Genomic DNA, 24,057 nt, shown 5'->3' on the forward strand with positions numbered 1-24,057 from the left:
ATACGCATCCCTGTCTCAGTCCACATCTAATTTCAATTTCTTCTGACAGCTGTTCGTTGACACGTACTTTTGCTCGCTGTTTATAGTATAAATTTGATATGATCCTGAGGACGTTGTAGTCAATCTTCTTTGATTTCAGGACATTCATTAATTGTTTATGTCGTACTTTATCGAATGCTTTATTATAGTCGATAAAACATACGTATATATCTTGATTAACGTCCAGCATCTTTGTATCAGTATATTAAGGAAAAAAGAGCTTCACGCTTTCCTAGGCTTTTTTATAAGTTTAAGGGTACTATTTAAAAAGTTTATACCTGTGTAGTTTTCTAACTGTTTTTATCTCCTTTTTTGAATAGGAGAATTAGTTTGCTAGTTCTTCTTTCTTCCGGTGTTTAATTTTATTTATTAATGTTGTTAATTGTTCTGTAATTGATACTCCACAATATTTCGGAAATTCATTTGGTATTCCGTCTTTACCTGCAGCTTTTCTGTTCTTCAGCTTAACAAGTATTTTTCGTGTATTTATATTAATTTCTTTAAATGTGAATTTCTGGTATTTCCAGTTCTAGCTTCATTTGTTCTCATGTTCGGTTTTTTCCGTCTGTCAGGTAAATGAAAATAATTACTAAGTTCTCGGTAAGAAACGCATTGAGAATTTAAAACTCGACGTTTTGGCACCCATTTTAGATCCATTATCAACAGGATTATGGTTCCGTTTGGAGTCTTAATATGCCTGTTCTCCTTTCTCGTAACCAGTATCTTTTTATCCAGAAATACGAGAACTGTCAAACGATAATAAGGTTTCAATCTGTTAACTCCTCAGTGTCGAGTGACGACCAGTCTAAACAAATTAAAAATAAAAACGTTTATTGCCCTTAATATAATTAACATTTCACAATTAAGATATTTCAACTTAAGATATCATAGCCTTCTTTCTTGAGGTCCCGCTTCTGAACTGCCTACTGGTTGAACTGTCTCCTCTCGGACCATGGATTTTTATGTCATGGACTCCTTGGTATTTTTTCTGTAGGTACTCGTTTTCCGGCATCGTACCTACTATCTTTGGTCAACGTTGCAACCACCTGCCTAATTGCTGATCAGATGGTCGATTAGCCTATGTTTATTTCTATACCTCCTCTGAATTCGATTTCTGTCAAGGATATCTCTTATGACCAGTCTTACCCTGTGTAGCTGCTTTTATAGCTTCAGTATGTGCGGAAGAGATCTGACCAGGGGGTCTCTAAAGCAGCGGTCGCCATGTCAGTTTTTTAGGGTCATCGCGCGTGTTTAAGCTGTTAGGGCTTTTTTCAATTTCGATGGCTTTACGGATAATTTTTGATTTTATAGAGCAGATAGGAATGATGGTTTTTGCTTTGGCGAAGTCTATTTTGTGACCTGCCAGAATATGATTTTGGGCTTTGGTGGAAGTAATATAGGAATGTTTCACAAATATAGAATGTTAGTAAATACGGTTGTGGATTCGTCGGTTTGTCTGTCCTATGTATGTTCGTGGGTAACTGGAACAAGGTATCTCGTAGATACCCTGGTCTTTATAGGGGATTTGATCGTTTACGGATCTGACGAGGTTGGATAAATTGGAGTGAGTAGTGAAGATGGATTTGATGTTTAGAGGGTTAAGAGTTCTACTGATCTTATCAGTGACACCTTTGATAAAAACTAGAAAGAATTTGGGTTAATCGGGCATCAAGGTTTCTTTTTTGGATGGAATGGGATTTAGATGTTTTTGAATACTAATAATTTGGGTTTTGTAGTAGACGTTTTATAAGATTGTTTGCCTTATTGAATTGAGTTCGGATAACGGATGATCTGTGATTGTGGTCGTTAAGTCTTTGGAACGGGAAACATTCTCAACACGATTCTTCCCGAGACCCTAGTAATTTTCATATATATATATATATATATATATATATATATATATATATATATATATATATATATATATATATATATATATATATATATATATATATTATATATATATATATATATATTATATATATATATATATATATATGTGTGTGTGTGTGCGTGTGTGTGTCTGTATGTGTATGTTCAGGTGTATATGTATGTTTGTGTGTGTGTGTTTTTATTTGGATTTTGTAATCAATTTATAATCTCTTCTGCTGATGTGAGTGCCCTTACATCCAAGATTTGAGAAATTCTCTATTCTACAGAATATAAGCTATCATAGATCTTTGTCCTCTAGCGTTTTCAAAAGTGTATTTGTATTTTTCTTTGTGTGGAAAAATGTATTATTAATGCGTACTTCGTTTGTACTGCAGAGGTCCGTCAGAAGGTTTCAGTTATCTTTTCTGATATTTTCATTGTATCGTTTCATTTCTGGAACTATATCATCAATGACATTTGATAGGTTCTGTTAATGGATATTATAGGTTACATTATGTTTTCTTTAATTAGCTAATATCGTTCGAAAGTAGCACCGACAGAACATCATCTCAAGCTCTGAAAAATATGGGAAAATCAACGGATAACCAATATGGATATTTCCAAAATATCCTGTTAACTGGCCGATCACTATAATAATTTTAATGCAAAGCAAAGGCCCACCACAAAATATGACACAGACTAATAATGTTAAAAACTGATGCAAGTATGATCCTATTACAGATCTTAAATAATAGGCTAAATCAAATTATAATCCAACAATTAGGTCCCCAAGTAAAACATATTAACATAGGACATCTGAGGTGGATAAGGCATGTAATGCGAATAGAACAAAATTCTAGCCCAGCTAGAACAACACTCCTTCGTAGACCCATTGGTCAGAGAAGTAGAGCAAGACCCTGAACAAGGTTCCTTGATAACATCGATGAAGACATGAGAAATATAGGAATACGTGCTTGGCGGAGAAATTCGATGGATAGGGACCATTGGAGAGAAATTCTTGAGGAGGCTAGAACCCACGCAGGGTTATAAAGCTAGAATGATGTTGATGATTAGGTCCCCAATAAGCTGGATGTGTGTCTACGAAAGGAAATATGGGGTTTTATAAGAATCTAAAAAATGGAGATGAAGGAACTACTAGTACTAGGAAACACTTACGTGTTTGTGGTCTATTAGTTTAAATGTGTTAACATTCTAAATACCCATTAAGTGGGTGTTTACAAAGAGGCACAACAAATGACGTTAAAACCACAAATGAAAAAGTTTATATAAAAACGCAGCATGTTACGCAGATGGCGCAATATCAAAAATAGTCTATTAAGACTAGTCCACCGATTCTTGCAACGTTAATCTCACAACCTAAAGATTTAATGCAATTACTATTTTTGTTGGGAATAAGCCACAATTTAAGTTTAAAAAAACGTTATTTTTTATTTTTCGATTTCCACTTCGGAAATCGAAAAAAAAAAACATTTCATTAATGTTTTGTATTTTGAAAACGTCAAAAATAAACTTATCTTAACGCAAAGTTGTGGCTAATTCCCAATAAAAATAGTAAATTGCATTAAAATGCCACAAGAAAATAGCTTCAGAACAATACTAAAGATTTAAGTATATAATGCTGATGTGTAGATTGGGACATTGACATTTTTTCACAATTGCCATTTTGACACCCTTTTCTTTCCGTTTAATGGGTGTCCACTTAAATCTTTTGTTGCTGTTGATTTGATTGATATTGAAATTGACAAAAATATCAAAAATTTTAAAACTGTTGAAAAACTGAGTGTTACCGTAAACCCCTCCATGGTTATACCTTACCTAGTAATTTATGCTTTCTCACCACCCCTTCCTCGCCGTTTTCTTCTGGTGGTGGCGGTTTTTTGTTCACTTTGGTAGGTTTCAATTGAACTTCGGCTAAAAAATGTATGCAAAGTGTTGATTTGTTTAATGCAGTTGTATGATTTAATGGAAAAGCGATGGATTTACTAAAACATTAATTATCTATAACTATATTTTTTCTAAAAGCAAGCAATATATCTGTTTTACATATAATTTTCAAAACTGTATTGTTTTCATTATTGATACCCTTGTTTTTTTGTTTATATTAACATGTCTCAATAATCATGGATCATTGACATATTTATAATAAGTGTAACAAAATAACAATTTGCAACCCGATTATTAGGCCAGGAAATGAAGCTGAAAAAATGGCAAAACCTCGCAATTTTTTCGTCGAGCATCGATTTGTACAAAAATTTGGAATTAGGCTTATTTCGCCGTGTAGTTCATTTTCTATATTGAGCCGTTGTACGCTTTTGATTTTTTAAAAGTGAAAACTACCGCTGATTGTAAAATTTATAAAATAACATTTTAAACTTTAAGATGGTCAACATTTGGTTTTTATTATTTAAATAATGATTGTTTTATGCTTTAGGCTTTAATATCATAATATTTCAAACCTTAACAACCACCCTTAATAACATTTCAATTTTTATAAGTAATTTAATAGATCTATACAGAAAAAAAAGTAGAATTACGTACAAAAACATTTATTTGTACAAAAATACGGAATATTGTACAGAACGTGGAACATATTATAACTTATTACTGCCGAAAAAGCGGTTCTGTGGTTTTTTTTTTTTTTTTTTTTATTAACAAAATCGTATCGGCCAAATTGGCTATAATTTCTTGGGTATATTGTGCAATATGCGCTTTGGCGTTAATGCTGGACATATCTGTAATATATGTTTGATTGTTAATTTTTCATCACAGTTGTCACATCTTGGTTCTTGTTTGTTAGAAACATGGCTATTAGTTAATCGCGCATGACCCAGTCGGAGTCGCGTTAATATTATCTGGTCTCTCCGCCTTGTTGGTAATGTGGGAACACTTTCCACTTTTCTTCTCACATATATCGCACTTTACATTGGACCGCTGCTTTCACGTCCGCACTCGTAAATATTTCAGTTTACTCCGCACTATCACTAGTTACAGCTTTGTCTGCCTCTTCATTTCCTTGAATTCCAATATGGGATGGTATCCAGAATAATATAATATATTTTCCATTCAGTTGGTATGAACTTCTTGTTTTTCTAGATGACCAAAGGATTAGTTGGGTAGACATATTGGATTGACTGTACGAAACTTATAAAGTCTGTGACTATAATATAATTGGTATTATTGGATGCGTTCACAGCAAGGGTGGCCTGGTATAGAGCGTATAGTTCAGCAGAGTAAATGGAGTACTTTGAAAGGAGTTTGTATTTATTTGTCGATGTTGGGGTTATGACTGCAGCACAAGTACCTTCATTTGATTTAGATGCGTCTGTATATATATATATATATATATATATATATATATATATATATATATATATATATGCATATTCCTAGTAGTTGTGAAGCATATCATTAAAGGCGGATTTGATTAACTGTGGGTTTGTTGAATGTTTGTCGAAAGAAATGGGGCGGGTTAGACACTGAGAGTTATTTATTTGCCATGGAGGAATTGAGGAAGATTGGGAGGAAAAGCATTCTGGAAACGTGTAGTTTAATTGATTTAAGTAGCTTCTGATCCTTTCGTAGAAGGGTTTGCCTATTCTTGGCTTATTTATGCATAGATTTGGGAACTTTTCTGTAAAACAATTTTGAATAGTAAGGTTTTTTGAGTTAGACCTGATTTTTGCGGCGTACGCTACACTTAAATAAAGTCTTTTGACTTTTAAGGACGGTTCGTAAACTTCACAATAAATACTTTCGATTGGTGTTGTGCGAAAAGCTCCAGATATTATGATATTATATGTAAAGATAGATTGTGAAGAGACTGTCAAGTTTTTTAGCAGTGTCTTAGTGGCTGTAGAATACACAATCGATTCATAATCTAATTTTGATCTGATCTAATTGATTTAAGTAGCTTCCAATCCTTTCGTAGAAGGGTTTGACTATTCTTGGCTTATTTACGAATAGATTTGGTCCTTTTTTGTAAAACAATTTCGAATAGTAGGGTTTTTTGAGTTAGGCCTGATTTTTGCAGCGTATGTTACACTTAAATAAAGTCTTCTGTCTTCCAAGGACGATTCACCAACTTCATAATAAATACTTTCAATCGGTGTTGTGCGAAAAGCTCCAGATATTATACGTAAAGATAGGTTGTGAAGACTGTCAAGTTTTTTTGGCAGTGTCTCAGTGGCTGTAGAATACACAGTAGATCCATGATCTAATTTTGATCTGATTGTTGTTCTGTATAACATTAAAAGTGTTTGGCAATTCGCACCCCATTCTTTATTTGTCAGAGTTTTTAGAAGATTTAATCTCTTAATGAGATCAAATTTGTTTTTATGAAATTTCCAGCTTAGAGTTTCTTCGAATGTCATGCCCAAGAACTTTATTGACGTTACACGTTTTAGGTTCTCATCGCATAGTCTTAGGTTGGGGGTGTTGGTTCTGTTTGAAAATGCTCTATTACACTCTCAAGCGAGCTATTCACATTTTTCGAAAAAAAAATAGCTTTATAAACATAGCCCCTTCATTTTTGATGATAAAAGTTTTTTCAAAAATGATTTTGTAGGATTTTTTGAAGAGTTATAGGACTATGTAAACTAAATTCCGTAAGATTTTTTAGTTTTTAATTGGGGTGTTGTTAAAAGGCTCGAATAAGGGGGTCCTCGTAAATATACGTTTTTATACAGCTGTACCTCGCTAAATATTCACTGTAAAGAAAATCTATGTACAGGAAAACTTTAGTTCTTAAAAAAGCTACAGTTTAGTCATCATCAGTTGGCGCTACAGCCCTTCGTGAGCCTGTTTCAAAACAGTTTAGTACTTTATTATTTTTTTTCGTAGCGTAAGTATGTTCGGAGATATTTTGAAGGAAAGGGTGAAAAATACGACATTGCAAAAAAACAACTTATCTTTAAACTACAGTTTTTACAAACTAAGAAAACGCAACAAACATTTTTTCTTACAATTACTTTTTCCGTCGATTTCCATGGTTAAAATGTAATGAAAAATTATCACCCCCGAGATGGGGTGGCAACCACCCCCAAGGTTTAGCGTACAGCGGCATGATATAGAAAATGATCCTTAGACTATTCCCTACGTTGTGTGAAAATTTCAAATAAATTCATGCTGGAAAAAATTGAGGGCTAAATTGCTTCATTTCTTGGCCTTATCATAAAATAATATGAATTACATTAAATTTTGTAATACAATCGACAACCTTTTAGGAAGTTTAGTACATTTAAGTGCCCGTTAACCGAATTCACAATATCTGTGAGACTTTTTTTAAGATTTTTTAATACACTTGACAATTAACAATATAATATGCCTTACAGAAAGTAACTCATTACAGTTACAACAAACACCTCGAAGGATTCACTCTTGCTATTAAATGTTATTATGTCTCATTCCAGTACGTTCAATCATTAACGTCGAAATTATTTTCTCTTTTCTAGTAAAAAAAATGCAATTAGGTCCATTCAATATTGTGTTGGATCTCATGGAGCTTGGAAGTTTCTCTGTTCTATTCCAATGTTCTTGGCAATTTATGCGCATTAGAATTTTAAAGTGCGAAATTAAGTGTGTGTGTGTGTGTGAGTGAATATCTGTAGATATTCTTTATTTTAATTTAATTTACATGTTGTAGGTTCATGAACTTTTTTGTTTCCTGTAATAAATAATTGCCAATTCTAAAACCCGTTTAATCAGTAATTGTTACGCCACTGATTTAATTAAAATGAAAGTGGGCTGATGACAAATCAAGCACTTCACTTGTTTTTGCCAAATTACTTTATTTTTTCCGATGGCGTACACCTTTGGCTTATATTAACGCTACCTGGGCTATTTACGAAACTAGTTAACAGGTTCTAATGACTCATTCGAATTTCTTTTGATGTCAAAATATATTGACTAGAGGCAAAAAAAGAAAGAACTATAGCACAAACTGCTCCGTCGAGACGAGAATACATTTTTCAATTACTTTAGAATGTTTACTTAAAGTTTTGATGAACTTCACGCAAAGCTGCGGAATGTTCTTACCACCAAAACACGAAGATGGTGGGAAGCTGCATATTGTCACAAGAAAGACTTCAGGCAACTGGTCCTTTGGTCGGTCGAGAAAGATCGATGTGTGCGCGCTTTCATTCGGTACCGTTCACTTTGAAAGACGGCAACGGTCACTAGTCCAGGAAATGAAGCATTTCACCTCGCAATTTTTTCGTCCTACGTGGATTGACTTGAAATTTTAACAGAAGGTAGGTAATAGCCTAAGGATCAAAATCTATATCGAACCAAAGTGCGCCAAAGCCTTGGGGGTGGTTGCCACCCCATCTTGGGGGTGAAACATTTTTTTTACGTTTTAACCGCAGGTTTCTATTAAAAAAGTGATTCTAGACAAAAAATGTTCTATACATTTTTTTGTAAAACTGATATTTTTCAAGTTATTCGGGATTGAAAGTAACAACTTTTAGACGAAAAAATCGACGTTTTTAATCGATTTTTCGCGAATAACTCGAAAATGGTGCATTTTATCAAAAAAATTGTAGAGAACAAATTTGTAGCTTTTAAAAAGACAAATACAATTCATTTTTTAAAATGTTGTTGCGATATAATAGGAACCGAAATACGGCCTATCAATGTTCAGCGGTTTTCTTCAAATGCCAAATTTGAAAGATTCAAAGTCAAATATCGGGAAAATGATGCATTTTTGGAAGAAAACTCATAGAACCTTTTTTAAAGAGCATAAATAGACCTATCATAAAAAAAATACTCTAGCTCAAAAATCGAGTGAGTTATGATGAAAATAAGGTCAATACCTCATTTTTTTACGAAAAAATCGATGAAAACAACCACCTAACTACCCCCCTAATTAAAAACGATCTTCAACCTTCTGCATTTCTCTTTGTACATATATTGTTAATACGTCCAAGAAGTTTGACCCATTTAAAATGCTTAGTTTTAGAAAAAGTACAGCTTAAAGCGAGAAACGATTTACAATTTCATATTTTTTACCCTTCTTTTTTTTAAATATCCCCGAAAATACTGAATATATTGTTATGGAATACTATGCGTTTATTTCTTCTCCGGACTAACTCTTTGTTTTGGAATTAAACAGAATATATTGACATGTATAAATTTATTATATTAGAGGATGAAAATTACACTCTGCTTGTTATTTCTTAAAACTATGAATATATAAGTTCTGTTATCTACAATTATTTAACGATGTTTCTGGATGGATTTGAGTACAAGAGATTGGACTCAAATATTAATATTAAAATAGCAAATACGGATAGCTTATCGAACAAAGAAATAAGAGAAATAAATTATTATTATTCCATAGATACGAAGTATTAGGTGAATAAACTAGCGAAACTTATTTATTCTAAATAGGAAAATATTTATGAAGAGTATTGATTCTGATTTCTAACAGCAAATAATTATTAGTGATTATACATGAGAACTTTTCATAATTGTAAATAACATATACCAGGTGACTAAAAACTATATAGAAATACATAGATACTTTAATTATCTTACATGTGAGTAGGTAGGTACATTACACCTCCTTTTGTAAGAATGAAAATAATTGTAAAATGAATTTTCATTTAAATGGTATAAAACATTTGTATACATTATTATTTTATTTTAACACATTTAAATAGTTTCTTTTAGTCTCGATAGTCTTTCACTTCGTCTTATCGGTGTAGTCTCTGTGAAACTAGTCTCTTCACACTTTTTGGATTCACTATAATTATTGTCTTTATTATGTTTACAATCTATACTTAAATCTGTCTCATGTACATGTTTTCGTTTACTTTGACATATATTTAGTGTTAAACAATTTGTAATTTGTTGACAACTATGTGACGGATTTCTACGAAATCGTCGGTAAAAATATTTAATTATCCTGTATAAAATATAAAGTAACATACATTTTATCAAAAATAAGATTGCATAAGTGAAATAAGAACTGGTTTGTTTTGACACAGTCTTAATGTTTTTTGATAGGTGAGATCTACAAAATTTAATTTGTCTGTAAAAGGTTGTAAAGGAATATGACTTAATATGTTCCAATGAGTTTCAATAAATTGAACATTTTTTATGTGTTCGTAATAGATTCCAGGTGATTTGTTGATAGGAGTATTGGTATATTTCTTGTGAATTTGTTCACTATTTGTCAGCCATATTATTGCATACCTGAAACAAAAGCATGTTTCAATCTATTCATGTGAACTTTTATTGGTTTTTTATTTACTAAAATTGTGCAATTGACAGGAGAATTTATCTCTAGAATTTTATAAGGTCCATTATAATTTTGTGTAAGTTTTTTGGTTTGACCCTTCTTTGTTTGCTCATTTTGGAGATATACTAATTGTCCTTCTAAGAAAACGGTGTCATTAATCTTTTGGTCATAATATTTTTTACTGACTACTTTAGATTCTAATAGATTCGTTTTTGCTAACTCATGAGATTTTCTAAGCTTAAGTGTTAAATTATCTAAATAATCTTCATATGTATATTTGAGTTCTACTGGTCGTATTATACTGCTAGGTAGATTAGGTGTATATCCAAATATTAGTTCATATGGTGTGAATTTGGTTGAAGTATGATTAGTTGTATTATATGAAAACATAGCAAAATCTAGCCATTCGTCCCAATCGGATTGATCAGCTTTAATATAATGTTTAAGGTAGTCTGCTAAAGTAGCGTGACTCCTTTCTAATGCAGCATTTGATTCTGGATGATAAGCAGTACAATTTATATGTCTGATTTTAAAAAGCTTGGCGATTTGAGAAAATAATTTGGAAGTAAAATCTCGGCCTTGATCAGTAACTATTATATCGGGTTTTCCAAACTTGCAAATAAATCCACGAACCAGATTTTCAGCGATAGTCTTGGTTTCATGATTCGGAATTGCATAAGCTTGAGAAAATTTTGTTAAGTCATCTTGTAATGTTAATATGAACTTATTACCTGACTCGGTTAAAGGTAAAGGACCTACTATATCTAAAAATATTTTTTCTAATGGATTTGAGCTTGTTGTTGTTATCTCCATGGGCTTTACGAATTTTTTTCTAACGAGTTTATTTTTCTGACAAGATTCACAGGTTTTTATAAAGTTTTTAATATCATTTTTCATATTATTCCATTTGAAATGTTTTTTTATACGATTGTATGTCCGATGAAAACCAGAGTGTCCAGCCGTAGGACTAGTGTGATTCTCTTGTAATATTGTAGTTATTTCCTCAGGTTCAGGATTTGTTAGTATATCATGATAAATGATAATAGATATATCAGTTTTTCTAAAAATAAATCTAATCATAGATCTAATTTTTCCCCAACTTAATTTATCGTAGCTAAAAGTTATTCTGGGTAGGCAAATTTTTAATATTTTATCGTTTAATAACCAGTCTCTTAATTTTATTAGGGAATTAAATATATCTTCATAAGAGGTATTGTCCCAATAATTATTTTTTATAAATATGTAATAAAAGTTTTTATTTTGATCAGAAATATATATAATGTCATTTAGTCTTGGATTTTTGGCTTTCAATTTTTCTATATGACTGAATTGTTTATTTATTTGTTTCTGAACGATCTCATTAAAATTTAAATCTACGGAAACAAACAATGCTAAATTTTGTGAAAATGATGTAATCTTTTCATTTGTTTCTTTTATATTATCATTTGTTATTAATATAGTTTCGGATTTAGATAAGAACTGTGAATAAGTGTCATTATTTTCTTTACTCATTTTGTTTATTTGTAAGGTGATTGTTGCCGGGTTTTTGTTTTCTTCGCAAATATTTGTTTCAGATATGGTTAAAGGAGGACGACTTAAACAATCAGCATTTTGATTTAATTTACCTGGTTTATAAATAATTTCATAGCTATATTCTTCTAATGCTAATCTCCACCTAACGAGTCTTGATCCGGGATCTTTTACATTAAATAGCCATGTGAGTGGTTTATGATCCGTATAAATGAAAAATTTATTTCCGTACAAATATGGTCTAAAGTGTTTAACACTCCATACAATTGCAAGTAATTCTTTTTCTGTTGTGCTATAGTTTGATTCCGCTTTGTTCAAGGTACGACTAGCATAAGCAATAGGTAAATCATCTGGTACTTTACCTTGAGAAAGTATGGACCCTATTGCATAATTACTAGCATCCGTTGTTAAGACAAAGGGTTTGGTAAAATCTGGATACTGAAGTATTGGTTCTGAACAAAGTATTGATTTCAGGTTCTCAAATGACTGTTGTTGAATGCTTGTCCAATTAAATTCAACATTTTTCCTCAGCAGTTTTGTTAAAGGTTGTGTTAAAGCACTGAAATTTTTTATAAAGCGTCTATAATAACCAGTGAGACCCAAAAAGCTCTTAATATCTTTTTGTGTTCTGGGTATAGGAAAATCTGTAACAGCACATACCTTTTTTTCGTCCGGTTTGACACCAAATTCAGTTATTAAATGTCCTAAATACATTACTTCGCGACGAAAAAATTCGCACTTATCTGGTTGTATTTTTAAGTTGAATGTAGACAATTTTTCGAATACTTCTTTTAATCTTTTATTATGATTTTCTAATGTATCGGCATGAATGACTATATCGTCGAGATAGACAAAACATCTGTAATTTTGTATTCCTGAGAGGACAGTATTCATTAGCCTTTGAAAAATACTGGGAGCATTTTTTAATCCAAATGGCATTCGTGAATATTGATAATGTCCAGACGGAGTTGAGAAAGCAGTCTTTGGAGAATCCTCAGGATCCATTTTGATCTGGTGAAATCCTGATGTTAAATCTATTGTTGAAAAATATTTTGAATGACCCAATTGGTCTAATATATCGACTATATTCGGAAGTGGAAATGAATCTCCTATAGTAATATCATTTAGTCGTCGATAGTCTATAACAATTCGCCATTTCTTCTTTGCTGAAGCATCGGCCTTTTTTGGCACAACCCAAAGGGGCGAATTCCATGGCGAAGTTGATTCTTCGATAATACCTTGATCTAGCATACCTTTTATTTGAGTTTCGACTTCATGTTTGTGTACTTCAGGATACCTGTATGATTTAGTGCTAATAGGTACATTAGAATTTAAAGGAATTTTGCAAGTTATGGCATTTGTACTGGTAAGTTGATCTCCTTCCAGATAAAAGATATGATTGTACTCCTTGCAAATAGAAATTAAAGATGATTTTTCTTCACTATTTAAATGATCTGTTCTCAAGGCATTTTTTAATTTAGCAATTCTGTTAGAATTCGTATTATCTTTATAAGAAGACATTTTTCGTATATTTGCATTGTTTTGTAAATTTGGAATTTTTTCTATTGCTACTTGAATATCGTTTAATTCAACATCCGTTTCAGTAGTGTTTACGATTGAGGTTAAAAAGAAATCATTTTTTACTTTAACAACACTAGGACATAAAAATACACCTTTAAAGATTTCGCGTTCGGGACATAATCCTTCGCTTAATTCATTATTTATTACTTTAATTTGAACAATTGTTTCAGTTCTTGCGGATAGAATAGTTTTATTACTTCTTGAGTTAGAATTAGAGTTTTGATTTAGTATAAGATCGTCTGAACAGGATTTTTCTTCTGAACAGGATTTTGATTTATGATTTCGTGAAGAGTTACAAGTTTTATTTGTGCATATCTCAGTGGATTTTACACATTTTGGACTTGAATTTTCTTTGGATTTAGAGTTAGATTTAGATTGAATTGGATTGGATAGTAGTTCTTCACTACTTAAGGTTATTTGGATATCATTGGTTTCTAAATAAGAATGATCCTCTATGGATTTAGCATCATAAGGAAATATTTCATCGATATTAGAACTTGTCTCGATATTTTGATCTCTCAGAAATTCGTCATTGTCATTGTTTAATGGAGATTTTATATATTCGATTGGAATAGAACAATTTTTAAAGTTTAATTTATTTTCTTTATAATCAATTTGGCATTGATTTATTTCAAAAAAATCGCTACCTAATATACCGTCGAAATGAAGAGGAAAATCGTCTTCTACGACATAGAAAACATGAGTTTGGACAAAATCTTTTATCTTGAAATTTACGTTACAACTACATATAGTTTTATTTGGATTTAAGACATTTTTATCAATGCCTCGTAGAGTAATAGACTTAGAATAAATTTTTGGAATGTTTAGTATTTTTGAATATTTAATTAAAGAAATATCTGCGCCTGTATCGATTAGAAACTTGCAAGAGGATGGATTAGAATTATTTACTAAGGGTAAATCTACATAGGAAGTGACTGAGAAGTTGATGGTTGTGATACGGCCTGAACTGAACGAACTCCTCGAGAATCGACCGTTGGTTGTCGAGGATTTTGGAAGTTTAAAGAATTTGTTGGATTTTTGTTTTTATTGTTAAATTCGCGTTTTCTACATTCTTCTATAACGTGACCTGGTTTTTTGCAGTATCTGCAAAAACGTTGGGAAGTGTTGGTATTTTCTTTTCTTAAGTTTGGAGGAAAATCAGAATTGGAATTTGAATTTGAAGGTTTATAATTTTGATTTTGAGAATTTGACCTTTGAAGATTTGAATTAGGATATTTTGGGTTTTGAAAACTAGAATTTTGAAGATGTCTAACATTTCTATCTGAATTGTTTTTATATCGACAGTTATTTGAGGAATGGTTATTTCGTTTGCAAATATTACAGAATGGTCTGAAAATTTCTTGTCTTGATAACTGTTCTTGTTCTTCGGCAATTGCTATAGCAACAGCTCTTTCTAAGGAATCTGGATTTCGGGCTTTGATTAAAATAGAGAGGTCTTTGTTTAATCCTCTAATAAAGACATTTAGTGCTTGAGTTTTTAAGAGTTTAGTACATGCATTTCTTGCATCTGGAGATAAGTCTGGATCAAGTGTATTTATTAATTTTATATAGCAATTTTCAACTTTATTTGCAAATGACATTACATTTTCACTGGGCATCTGACGTAAGGAATGTAATTCCAATTGCCACTGACCTTCAGTTCGGCGTTCAGAATAAGCATCTAATAAGAAGTCTTTTAAATCTTTCCATTCGTCAAATGTTCTGTTTCTAGTTATGGCCCTAGCTTTATCGGTTAATTTAGTTTCTATAATGGCTAATAAGATGGGTTTGGATTGCGGATTTACTAAATTGTATGCTTTATCACAATTGTCTATGAATTCGTATAATTTTGATTTTGTACCATCAAATCGAATGAGAAGTTTTTCAGCTATTTCAATTGATACTGACATTTTATTTGAATTAGAAGTAGAAGAATTTGAAAGAGAATTTGAGTCGGGAGAAGGTATTTGTTCGTCAAATAAGTTACTTATATCAGGATATAAAGTAGACATACGTTTACAAGATTTTTAAAATATGAGACAGAATTTAAGATAGAATGTACTTACAAGTAGAATATTGTTGTTGGTCGCATAGTCTATTATTCCACGGGTTCACCTCTACTTCCGATGGAACTACAATTGGGTTATGACTGGAACTGGATTTCGAACTGGATGTACTGGACCCCAATGTAATTAGTTGTAGTGGCGATTTTTCCACACTGACAGTTTTTTTTGAATGATTCCTCGAAGGAAACAAGTCAATTCAAAAATTCCTCAGCTCTCCTTCTATCAGCAATCAGAGGAACTCTGCTACTAATATCCCACGTTCTGACACCAAATTTTGTTATGGAATACTATGCGTTTATTTCTTCTCCGGACTAACTCTTTGTTTTGGAATTAAACAGAATATATTGACATGTATAAATTTATTATATTAGAGGATGAAAATTACACTCTGCTTGTTATTTCTTAAAACTATGAATATATAAGTTCTGTTATCTACAATTATTTAACGATGTTTCTGGATGGATTTGAGTACAAGAGATTGGACTCAAATATTAATATTAAAATAGCAAATACGGATAGCTTATCGAACAAAGAAATAAGAGAAATAAATTATTATTATTCCATAGATACGAAGTATTAGGTGAATAAACTAGCGAAACTTATTTATTCTAAATAGGAAAATATTTATGAAGAGTATTGATTCTGATTTCTAACAGCAAATAATTATTAGTGATTATACATGAGAACTTTTCATAATTGTAAATAACATATACCAGGTGACTAAAAACTATATAGAAATACATAGATACTTTAATTATCTTACATGTGAGTAGGTAGGTACATTACAATATGAAAAAAATAAAAATATACTAAATTGTAGCTTTTTTAATGACTAAAATTTTCCTTTATTTAGATTTGTTGTACAATGAATATTTGGCGAGATATAGCCGTTTAAAGCATCGATTTACGATCAAGCACCATCTTTTTCGAGCCCTTTAAACTCACCCCATTTAAAAACCAAGGGTTTCAAAAAGATTTAATTCACAGATCCTTGTAGCTCTTAAAAACCTCTACAAAATCGTTTTTGAAGAAACACTCTATCGTTAAAAATGAAGGAAATACGTTAAAAAAACCAATAATTTTTTTTTCCGGAAAATTCCATTAGTATAGTACAGTACATTTCGGAGCATAATAATCTACAAAACCGGTATATTAGGTAGTGGGGCGTTATACCAATATACATTCGAAATTTTAAGCGTTCTTATTTTGAAATCCCATACCTACAACAGAATAAAACATCTGCTCATATGTCTACGTGTGTGAGTGTATGTTTCGTTGGTTCCTCGTCAGTACGTCAGCGTTTTCTCAAGTTTAAAAGAAGTAGCACGTGCGCTGACAATATTTTTAAAATTATTCAGTTGTGTTTATTGTAATTGTGAAAATAAACGGGTTAGTGGATAAAAAATTCATTATATTTTTTATTTAAAGTGCTTGAGCTATTCTTTTTTATATATACTTTTATGATTGTAGGAATTATTCGTACATATTATTTTGGAGTTTCTACCACATGAACGCCGAACTTACTTTATAAAAAGGGTAGTATTCAACGTTAGATCGGTGAGTTGCAATGCACTTAGAGGGCATTTGTTTTTTATGCACCCGATGAACTTTTGAAAATTATTTTTTGCCGATGCAAAAAAGGATGCGGTGTTTCATGTGGGTGCAGAAAAGTTGGTTTATACTGTAACTCTACTTGTTCTGGGTGCTCAGGTGAAGGGTGCAATAATAGTCCACCAATAATTGAAGAAGATGAGGATGACATAGATCACGATGAAGATGTAATTAATGACGAATAAAATTAATATTATAATTGTTTTACCTATAAATGTAAATATTTTCAACTATTTATGTAAATGTATAAGAATATATGGTGCCTTTTTATGTTTATAAAAACTGCAATGTTGTAAAGGGTGATTTTCAAAAGTTGAAAAGTTGCAAAATTTTGTTAAAAAATTATTTTCACCTATAGCACTCATAACAATTGATTTTTAAGGGTTGAAAATTTATGAAATTGTATTTTAAAGTATAAAAAAATCACTATTTAACTAATCCAAACCAAATTTCACTCATCTTAAGATTTGTAATGTTATTTTACAATTTTTGAAAATTAGGGGTAGTTTTCACCCCTAAGAACAATCAGGGTTCATCGGCATGACATAAACTATAAAGCAGAGGGTGAATTGAGCTTAATTCCAAATTTTTATGCAAATCGTTCCAAGGCGAAATCATTTTCTTAGCATTACTAATTTTTTTTACATTAATCTCTAACAAGGGTCGCTTTTTAAGGGTTGAAATATGATGGAACTTTATTCAAAAGCACGAAACTATCATTATTTAATTAATTCAAACCAAATCTTACCCATATTCAGGTTTAATATGTTATTTTATAATTTTTAACAATTAGGGGTAGTTTTCACCCCTAAGAACAATCAGGGTTCGTCGACATGACATAAACTATAAAGCAGCGGGTGAATTGAGCTTAAATCCAAATCGATCCAAGGCGAAATCATTTTTTTAGAATTAGTAATTTTTATACATTAATCTCTAACAAGGGTTGCTTTTTAAGGGTTGAAATATGATGGAACTCTATTCAAAAGCACGAAACTATCATTATTTAATTAATTCAAACCAAATCTTACCCATATTCAGGTTTAATATGTTATTTTATAATTTTTAACAATTAGGGGTAGTTTTCACCCCTAAGAACAATCAGGGTTCGTCGACATGACATAAACTATAAAGCAGCGGGTGAATTGAGCTTAAATCCAAATAGATCCAAGGCGAAATCATTTTTTAGAATTAGTAATTTTTATACATTAATCTCTAACAAGGGTCGCTTTTTAAGGGTTGAAATATGATGGAACTTTATTCAAAGCACGAAACTATCATTATTTAATTAATTCAAACCAAATCTTACCCATATTCAGGTTTAATATGTTATTTTATAATTTTTGACAATTAGGGGTAGTTTTCACCCCTAAGAACAATCAGGGTTCGTCGACATGACATAAACTATAAAGCAGCGGGTGAATTGAGCTTAAATCCAAATCGATCCAAGGCGAAATCATTTTTTTAGAATTAGTAATTTTTATACATTAATCTCTAACAAGGGTTGCTTTTTAAGGGTTGAAATATGATGGAACTCTATTCAAAAGTATAAAATAATCATTATTTAACTAATTCAAACCAAATCTTACCCATATTCAGGTTTAATATGTTATTTTATAATTTTTGACAATTAGGGTTAGTTTTCACCCCTAAAACCCTTCAGCGCACTTCGGTTCGATATAGATTTTGATCCTTGGGCTATCACCTACCTTCTGTTAAAATTTCAACTCAATCCATGCAGGACGAAAAAATTGCGAGGTTTTAACTTTTTTCGAGCTTCATTTCCTGAACTACACGGCAGCCACATTGATTCTTCACACCACCAAAGGAATTTGTCCGATCGAACTTTGATCGACCGTTCAAATTCGATGTGTGTTCGCCTAGTATAACCTAATTCGTTTTATGTGTATTACTTATGTGTTTGCTAAAAGACTTAGATTAATAACAACTTAGATTAAAAAGCCACTTCCTAATTTGCTTGAAAACATCCTCTCATTTTTCGTCAATCTCCCTTACAGTCTTCCAGATACCTTTATGTGTTCGTCCTTTTCTCTTCTTCTCTTCGTTTGTCAACAAGAAATACTTGAACTATTTTCTGTCTGCTATTCTCGCCAAGTGACCCAACTAACTTAAGCTTCTTGATCTGACGATATGGCTAATTTTTATTTCTAGCTAACACTTATTCTTCGTCTTTAATTAATCGTTTCAAACTTTAACTTCTCTGAAGATTTTCCTTAATACATAATGCTCTCAGATATTCAATGAATTTTTTGTTTTTTCTAATGTTTTATGTTTGATCTAATTTCAATTTTGCTAGAAATGAATTTATTTTTGAGTTATTTCTGCAGAGCTTCAAAATTTCTCCTTATTTTTGCGGACCGCTTCCTAATTTCTTGACTTTCTTTCCCTTTATTTGTTAGGAGATCCTCTAGGTACGCAAACTTTTGCACCTTTTTGAAACAATACTCTTCACTGTTTGTTGTAGTCTTTAGTTGACTACTTCCTGTTGAATCCTGTACCAATTAAATTTTTTTTTTTTTTCAGTTCTTAATAATCACTCCATGTTACTTTGCCTTCTCCTCAAATGATTTGAATATTCTTAGAAATTCACTTCTCCTTCTTGCTAATAGTACTACATCATCACAAACGCAAGCACGTGGCTTCTCTTAGCTTATAACAATCCTTGCTTTCACTGATTATGGCAACGTACAAAAATTCACATTTTTTCACATAGTTCCTTCTGATATTACCTTATTGTCAATATCATCTCCTGTTATTCAGACCAATCTAATTATCATTTTTGGAGTTCCAAGCGCTCTGTGGTCAAGGATTTTAATTTAATCTTTGTATATGAGAAATACGTTAATATTGCAGATATTTCGCTAATGCAGACGGCATCATTACACTTCAGCCGTAATATGCGCAAATCCAAAAGAAAGATAGAGTATGGCAACAAAAATAGAAAATATTGTCTCGTCGCTGAGAAAAAAAAGCTTCTCTTTAAGTCAGAGACAAAGTGCATTTGAACAAGAAATAAAGCACTGAACACTTTTGTTTTGAAACAAAAACAAAAGTTTTCATTTGAACAGCTTTTTCATTTCAACAGCCTGTATAATGCAGGTACGTTAAGACTAAACTTATTAAAAGAGCAGTAGCAGTAAGGCTCTATTGAATTTGAAACAATAGATTTTCTGCTTTTCATATTTCTTATGCAAATTTCTTTTTATTGAAGGAAAATTCCTAGAGTCTTCAAATTTTGTACTTATGTTGCTCTTGAGTTACGTTCAATGATTCAGTTGGGTCCTTCGATACTTCAGTATATCGATTTATCATTACTTAAAATTCTGTGAATCTTGAAATTAGTGTTCACTGCATCCATATCACGTATTTTTTTGAAAAATTCAGTTTAAAATTCTTTTATGTATATATATTTTCAATGCGATCTTACTATTTCATTAATACAATAATCAAAATTGAAGGAAAAAACACGATAAATCAATAGTATATTAGAAAAAACTAGGGTACCAACAACATATACTCATTAATTTATTTCTCCATTAAACACAACTTACCCAATGGGTTATACTCCTGTTTTTCTGTGGTCTCTGTAACGCTCTCTTTCCTTGGTGAAGATTTGAGAGTCCACGGCGTTGCCGGAGTAGGCAATGGATTGGGACCTTCCTTCACCCATGGTGGCCTGAAAGTCGTTCTTTTCACCGTTCCCGTATCACTATCACTTTCTTTACCTGCAGGCATAGCTCTTCAGGAATTTCTGTAACAATAGAGCAAGATTTACCATTTGAAACAAAGAAATAAGTATTTGTAAAAGGTGTGTAAAAAAATTAAAAATCGTAAAAGTATAACGAAATACCGAAATAGCTTCGAAAAGTATAAAAAACTCCTTAAGATAAAATTTGGAAGATATTATATATATATATATATATATATATATATATATATATATATATATATATATATATATATATATATATATATATATATAATATTTATATATTATATATTATATATATATATATATATATATATATATATATATATATATATATAATATATAATAATGCCAAAAGGGCATAGAAAATTGTAGTAGTTTAAAAATGCTTCTTTATTTTTGATTACCTAGATTCATAAAATGAGAAACGACTTAACTTGGTCATACCGTGTACCACACTTGATACGAACAGCCACAACTAATCTTGGAGGAAAGGATTGGCTGAGAAATATAACAGATTTGACCAATAATAACGGAAATATCCTAACACACGCAACTCAGGATAGAATCGAATTTTCCGTAATGGTCGCCAACTCAACCGAGAAGGCATATAGGAGGATACATATCCGTCTTTAAAAGAGAATATCGGAATGTTTATTTTAATTGATTTACAGTCTTTTAACGCGAACACTAAAAGCACAATTAATTTATTATAACATTTATTTACTTAACTGTACAAATTTATATTATTTACTCACTCTCTACAATTTAATTTAAATTTAATCTTTATATATGTTTGTCTCGTCGTTCTAGAATCGCGTAGAAGTCTCTTTCGGTGACATTAGGTCTCACATCAACGTCGAATTGTTCGACAGGTTTCTAGACTAGATATTTTCTAGATATTTTCCATAAAAACAGGAATACTGATATAGGCAGAACATCTAGCATGATTATACCACAACAGGCCGCGGACTTTATCTAAAATTTACATGAGGCTGCTAGAAATGAATAAGACTAAATAGCGAAGAAGAATTAGGAAGGTCGTAGCTTTACTTTAGTGCTTTTGTACCAGTGGCGATTACGTTATATCTTATAAATTACTTTTCGAAAACCAAATGATAAATTTAAAAATTTATTCCATTTATATCATACTCAAAAGATTTTATTTCCTTTTTATTCGAGATAAAATAGTTAAATTTTGATATTATCCGAAGGTACTTGTAGGTGCAAGTAATGGAATATTTTTCTCAGGTGGTACTTATGTAGCTCTGTACTTGAACAAATATATTATTCAAATCGTAATTGGTTAAGTAAAACAAGTAAGTGTATAAGGTTTACAAATTCTTTAGTACCAAAAGTTTTTTGATATGGAGAACATTGAACAAAGTAAGTAATTTGTGAGATTTATTATTTATGTTTTTTTGCGTAAAAAAGTATTTTAATAGTTTACTTTTATTTTATCAAATCACATTAAAACAAACTCAATTCATTTGTGTTGTTAATTTATTAATGCATAAAAAATACAAAAATAGTTGTCAAAATGGAGTATCCAATTATTAATAAACAGGTCAGCATTTTATACAACGTCATCATTCTGGCTTTACAACTCTACGTGGGTCCTAGCCTCCTCAAGAATTTCTCTCCAGTCGTCTCTATCGCCTTTCTCCACCAAGCACGTATTCTCATATTTCTCATGTCTTCATCGATGTTATCCAGGAACCTTGTTCTGGGTCTTCTTCTTCTTCTCTGGCCAATGGATCTATCAAGGAGCGTTTTTCTAGCTGGGTCATTTTGTTCCATCCGCATTACATGCCCTGTTCACCTCAGACGTCTTATCTTAATATGTTTTACAATATCAGGTTCCTGGTATATTCTATAAAGTTCGAAGTTGTATCGTCTTCCCAACACTCCATTGTCATTCACTGCTCCATAGATTCGCCTTAGTACTTTTCTTTCGAAACATCCTAACATGTTTTTATTATTTTTTGTTAGAGTCCAGGTTTCTGAACGATATGTTATGGATTTAAGGAGAAGATTGAGCCCAAAACAGCATCTGTTCTTCTTCTTCTCGTAGCACTACAACCCGGGGTGGATTTTGGCTGACTGCACAACTTGCTTCCATCTTGAACGGTCGTCCATAATAGTTGGGTCAGTGGGCAGCTCCATTGTTCTTAGATCTGACCATATATTGTCTCTCCATCGCATTCGTGGACGTCCTAAGGGTCTTCTTCGTGTGAGGGCTTCCTCCCATATTAATTTGGCAAGGCGGTTATTAGGGAGTCTATGGACATGGCCAGCCCATCTAAGCATCTGTTGGCCGTGCAAATTCTGCGGTTTATCTCTGCGGTAGTATTATTTTCAGTGTTAAGGAGCGCTCCCAGGTATACAAATTCGTTCACTGCTTCCATGGCGTCGTTTTCTATAACAAGTGGTCGTAGTATTTGTGGTTGCGTGCTTATTTTCATATACTTCGTTTTGTTGGTGTTTATTATTAAACCCCATTTTTGTAGCTGATTCTTTTAATGCTACATACGCCTCTCGTACAGCGTTTTCCGTTCTCAAAATAACATTGATATCATCAGCATAGGCCAGGATTTGCACTGATTTATTATATATTGAACCAGTGGTTGTGATTTGTGACATACGTATTACTTTTTCCAGAGCCAGATTGAACAGTATACATGAGAGAGGGTCTCCCTGGCGGAGCCTGTTATTTGTTTTAAAAAGTTCAGACAGTTCCCCCTAAATTCGTACTCTACATTCAATTTTTTCAAGGGTTAGTTTTGTTAAATTTACCAACTAGTTTGGTATTCCTAGCTCTTTCATTGCTTTGAACATTTCTCGTCTATTCACAAAGTCGTAGGCTGTTTTGTAGTCTATAAATATGTGATGAGTATCAATACCATATTCCAGTGTGTTTTCTAAAATTGTTTCAGGGTTGCAATCTGATGAATTGTAGATTTACCGCCTCTGAAACCAGCCTGGTATTTTCCTACTATCCGTTCTGCATATGGTGCATTATGGTGACAGTACTGTGGAAAATATTTTATACGCTGCATTTAGAATTGCAATTCCTCTGTGGTTAGAGCATTCAAAGATATCTTCTTTTTTGTGTATGGTGCAAAGTATTCTAATATTCCAATCATTGGGGGACAATTTTTGTATTTTGCCGCAAGTTAAGTAAGATTCTATAAATGTGTTCAATAAATAAATCGTTTATTAAATTATTGCCATTTTTTGTGATTTTATGTACTCTATACATTTGTTAAAAATAATACATCTTAACAACTTAATCTAATCACTTTAATTGATCATAATTATCAGCAAATTGTTTAATTTTTTCTTTGTTATTAGGATTACTTATGTTTGTT

At 31.7% G+C, this 24,057-nt stretch overlaps 2 protein-coding genes across 5 annotated transcripts in view; one reads left to right on the forward strand and one right to left on the reverse strand.

Annotated features, from left to right (window-relative positions):
* Positions 1 to 24,057, reverse strand: part of LOC140441059 (uncharacterized) — a 130,662-nt gene that overhangs the window by 81,830 nt on the left and 24,775 nt on the right. For 2 of the 4 annotated variants that reach the window (XM_072531480.1, XM_072531482.1), the window contains exons 2-3: positions 20,529 to 20,728; positions 3,748 to 3,843 (exon numbers count right to left, since the gene is read on the reverse strand). In XM_072531480.1, coding sequence (XP_072387581.1) covers positions 3,748 to 3,843; positions 20,529 to 20,712 — 280 coding nt within the window. In that variant the 5' untranslated portion in view covers positions 20,713 to 20,728. The remainder of the gene's footprint in view (positions 1 to 3,747; positions 3,844 to 20,528; positions 20,729 to 24,057) is intronic. The other 2 variants (XM_072531483.1, XM_072531484.1) reach the window with 1 other exon arrangement.
* Positions 21,918 to 24,057, forward strand: part of LOC140441060 (peptidoglycan-recognition protein LB-like) — an 81,068-nt gene continuing 78,928 nt past the window's right edge. The window contains exon 1 of the mRNA XM_072531486.1: positions 21,918 to 22,072. Coding sequence (XP_072387587.1) covers positions 22,054 to 22,072 — 19 coding nt within the window. The 5' untranslated portion in view covers positions 21,918 to 22,053. The remainder of the gene's footprint in view (positions 22,073 to 24,057) is intronic.

Source organism: Diabrotica undecimpunctata, chromosome 5 (assembly GCF_040954645.1).
Source record: "Diabrotica undecimpunctata isolate CICGRU chromosome 5, icDiaUnde3, whole genome shotgun sequence".
In the NCBI taxonomy this organism is placed as follows: Eukaryota; Metazoa; Arthropoda; class Insecta; order Coleoptera; family Chrysomelidae; genus Diabrotica; species Diabrotica undecimpunctata.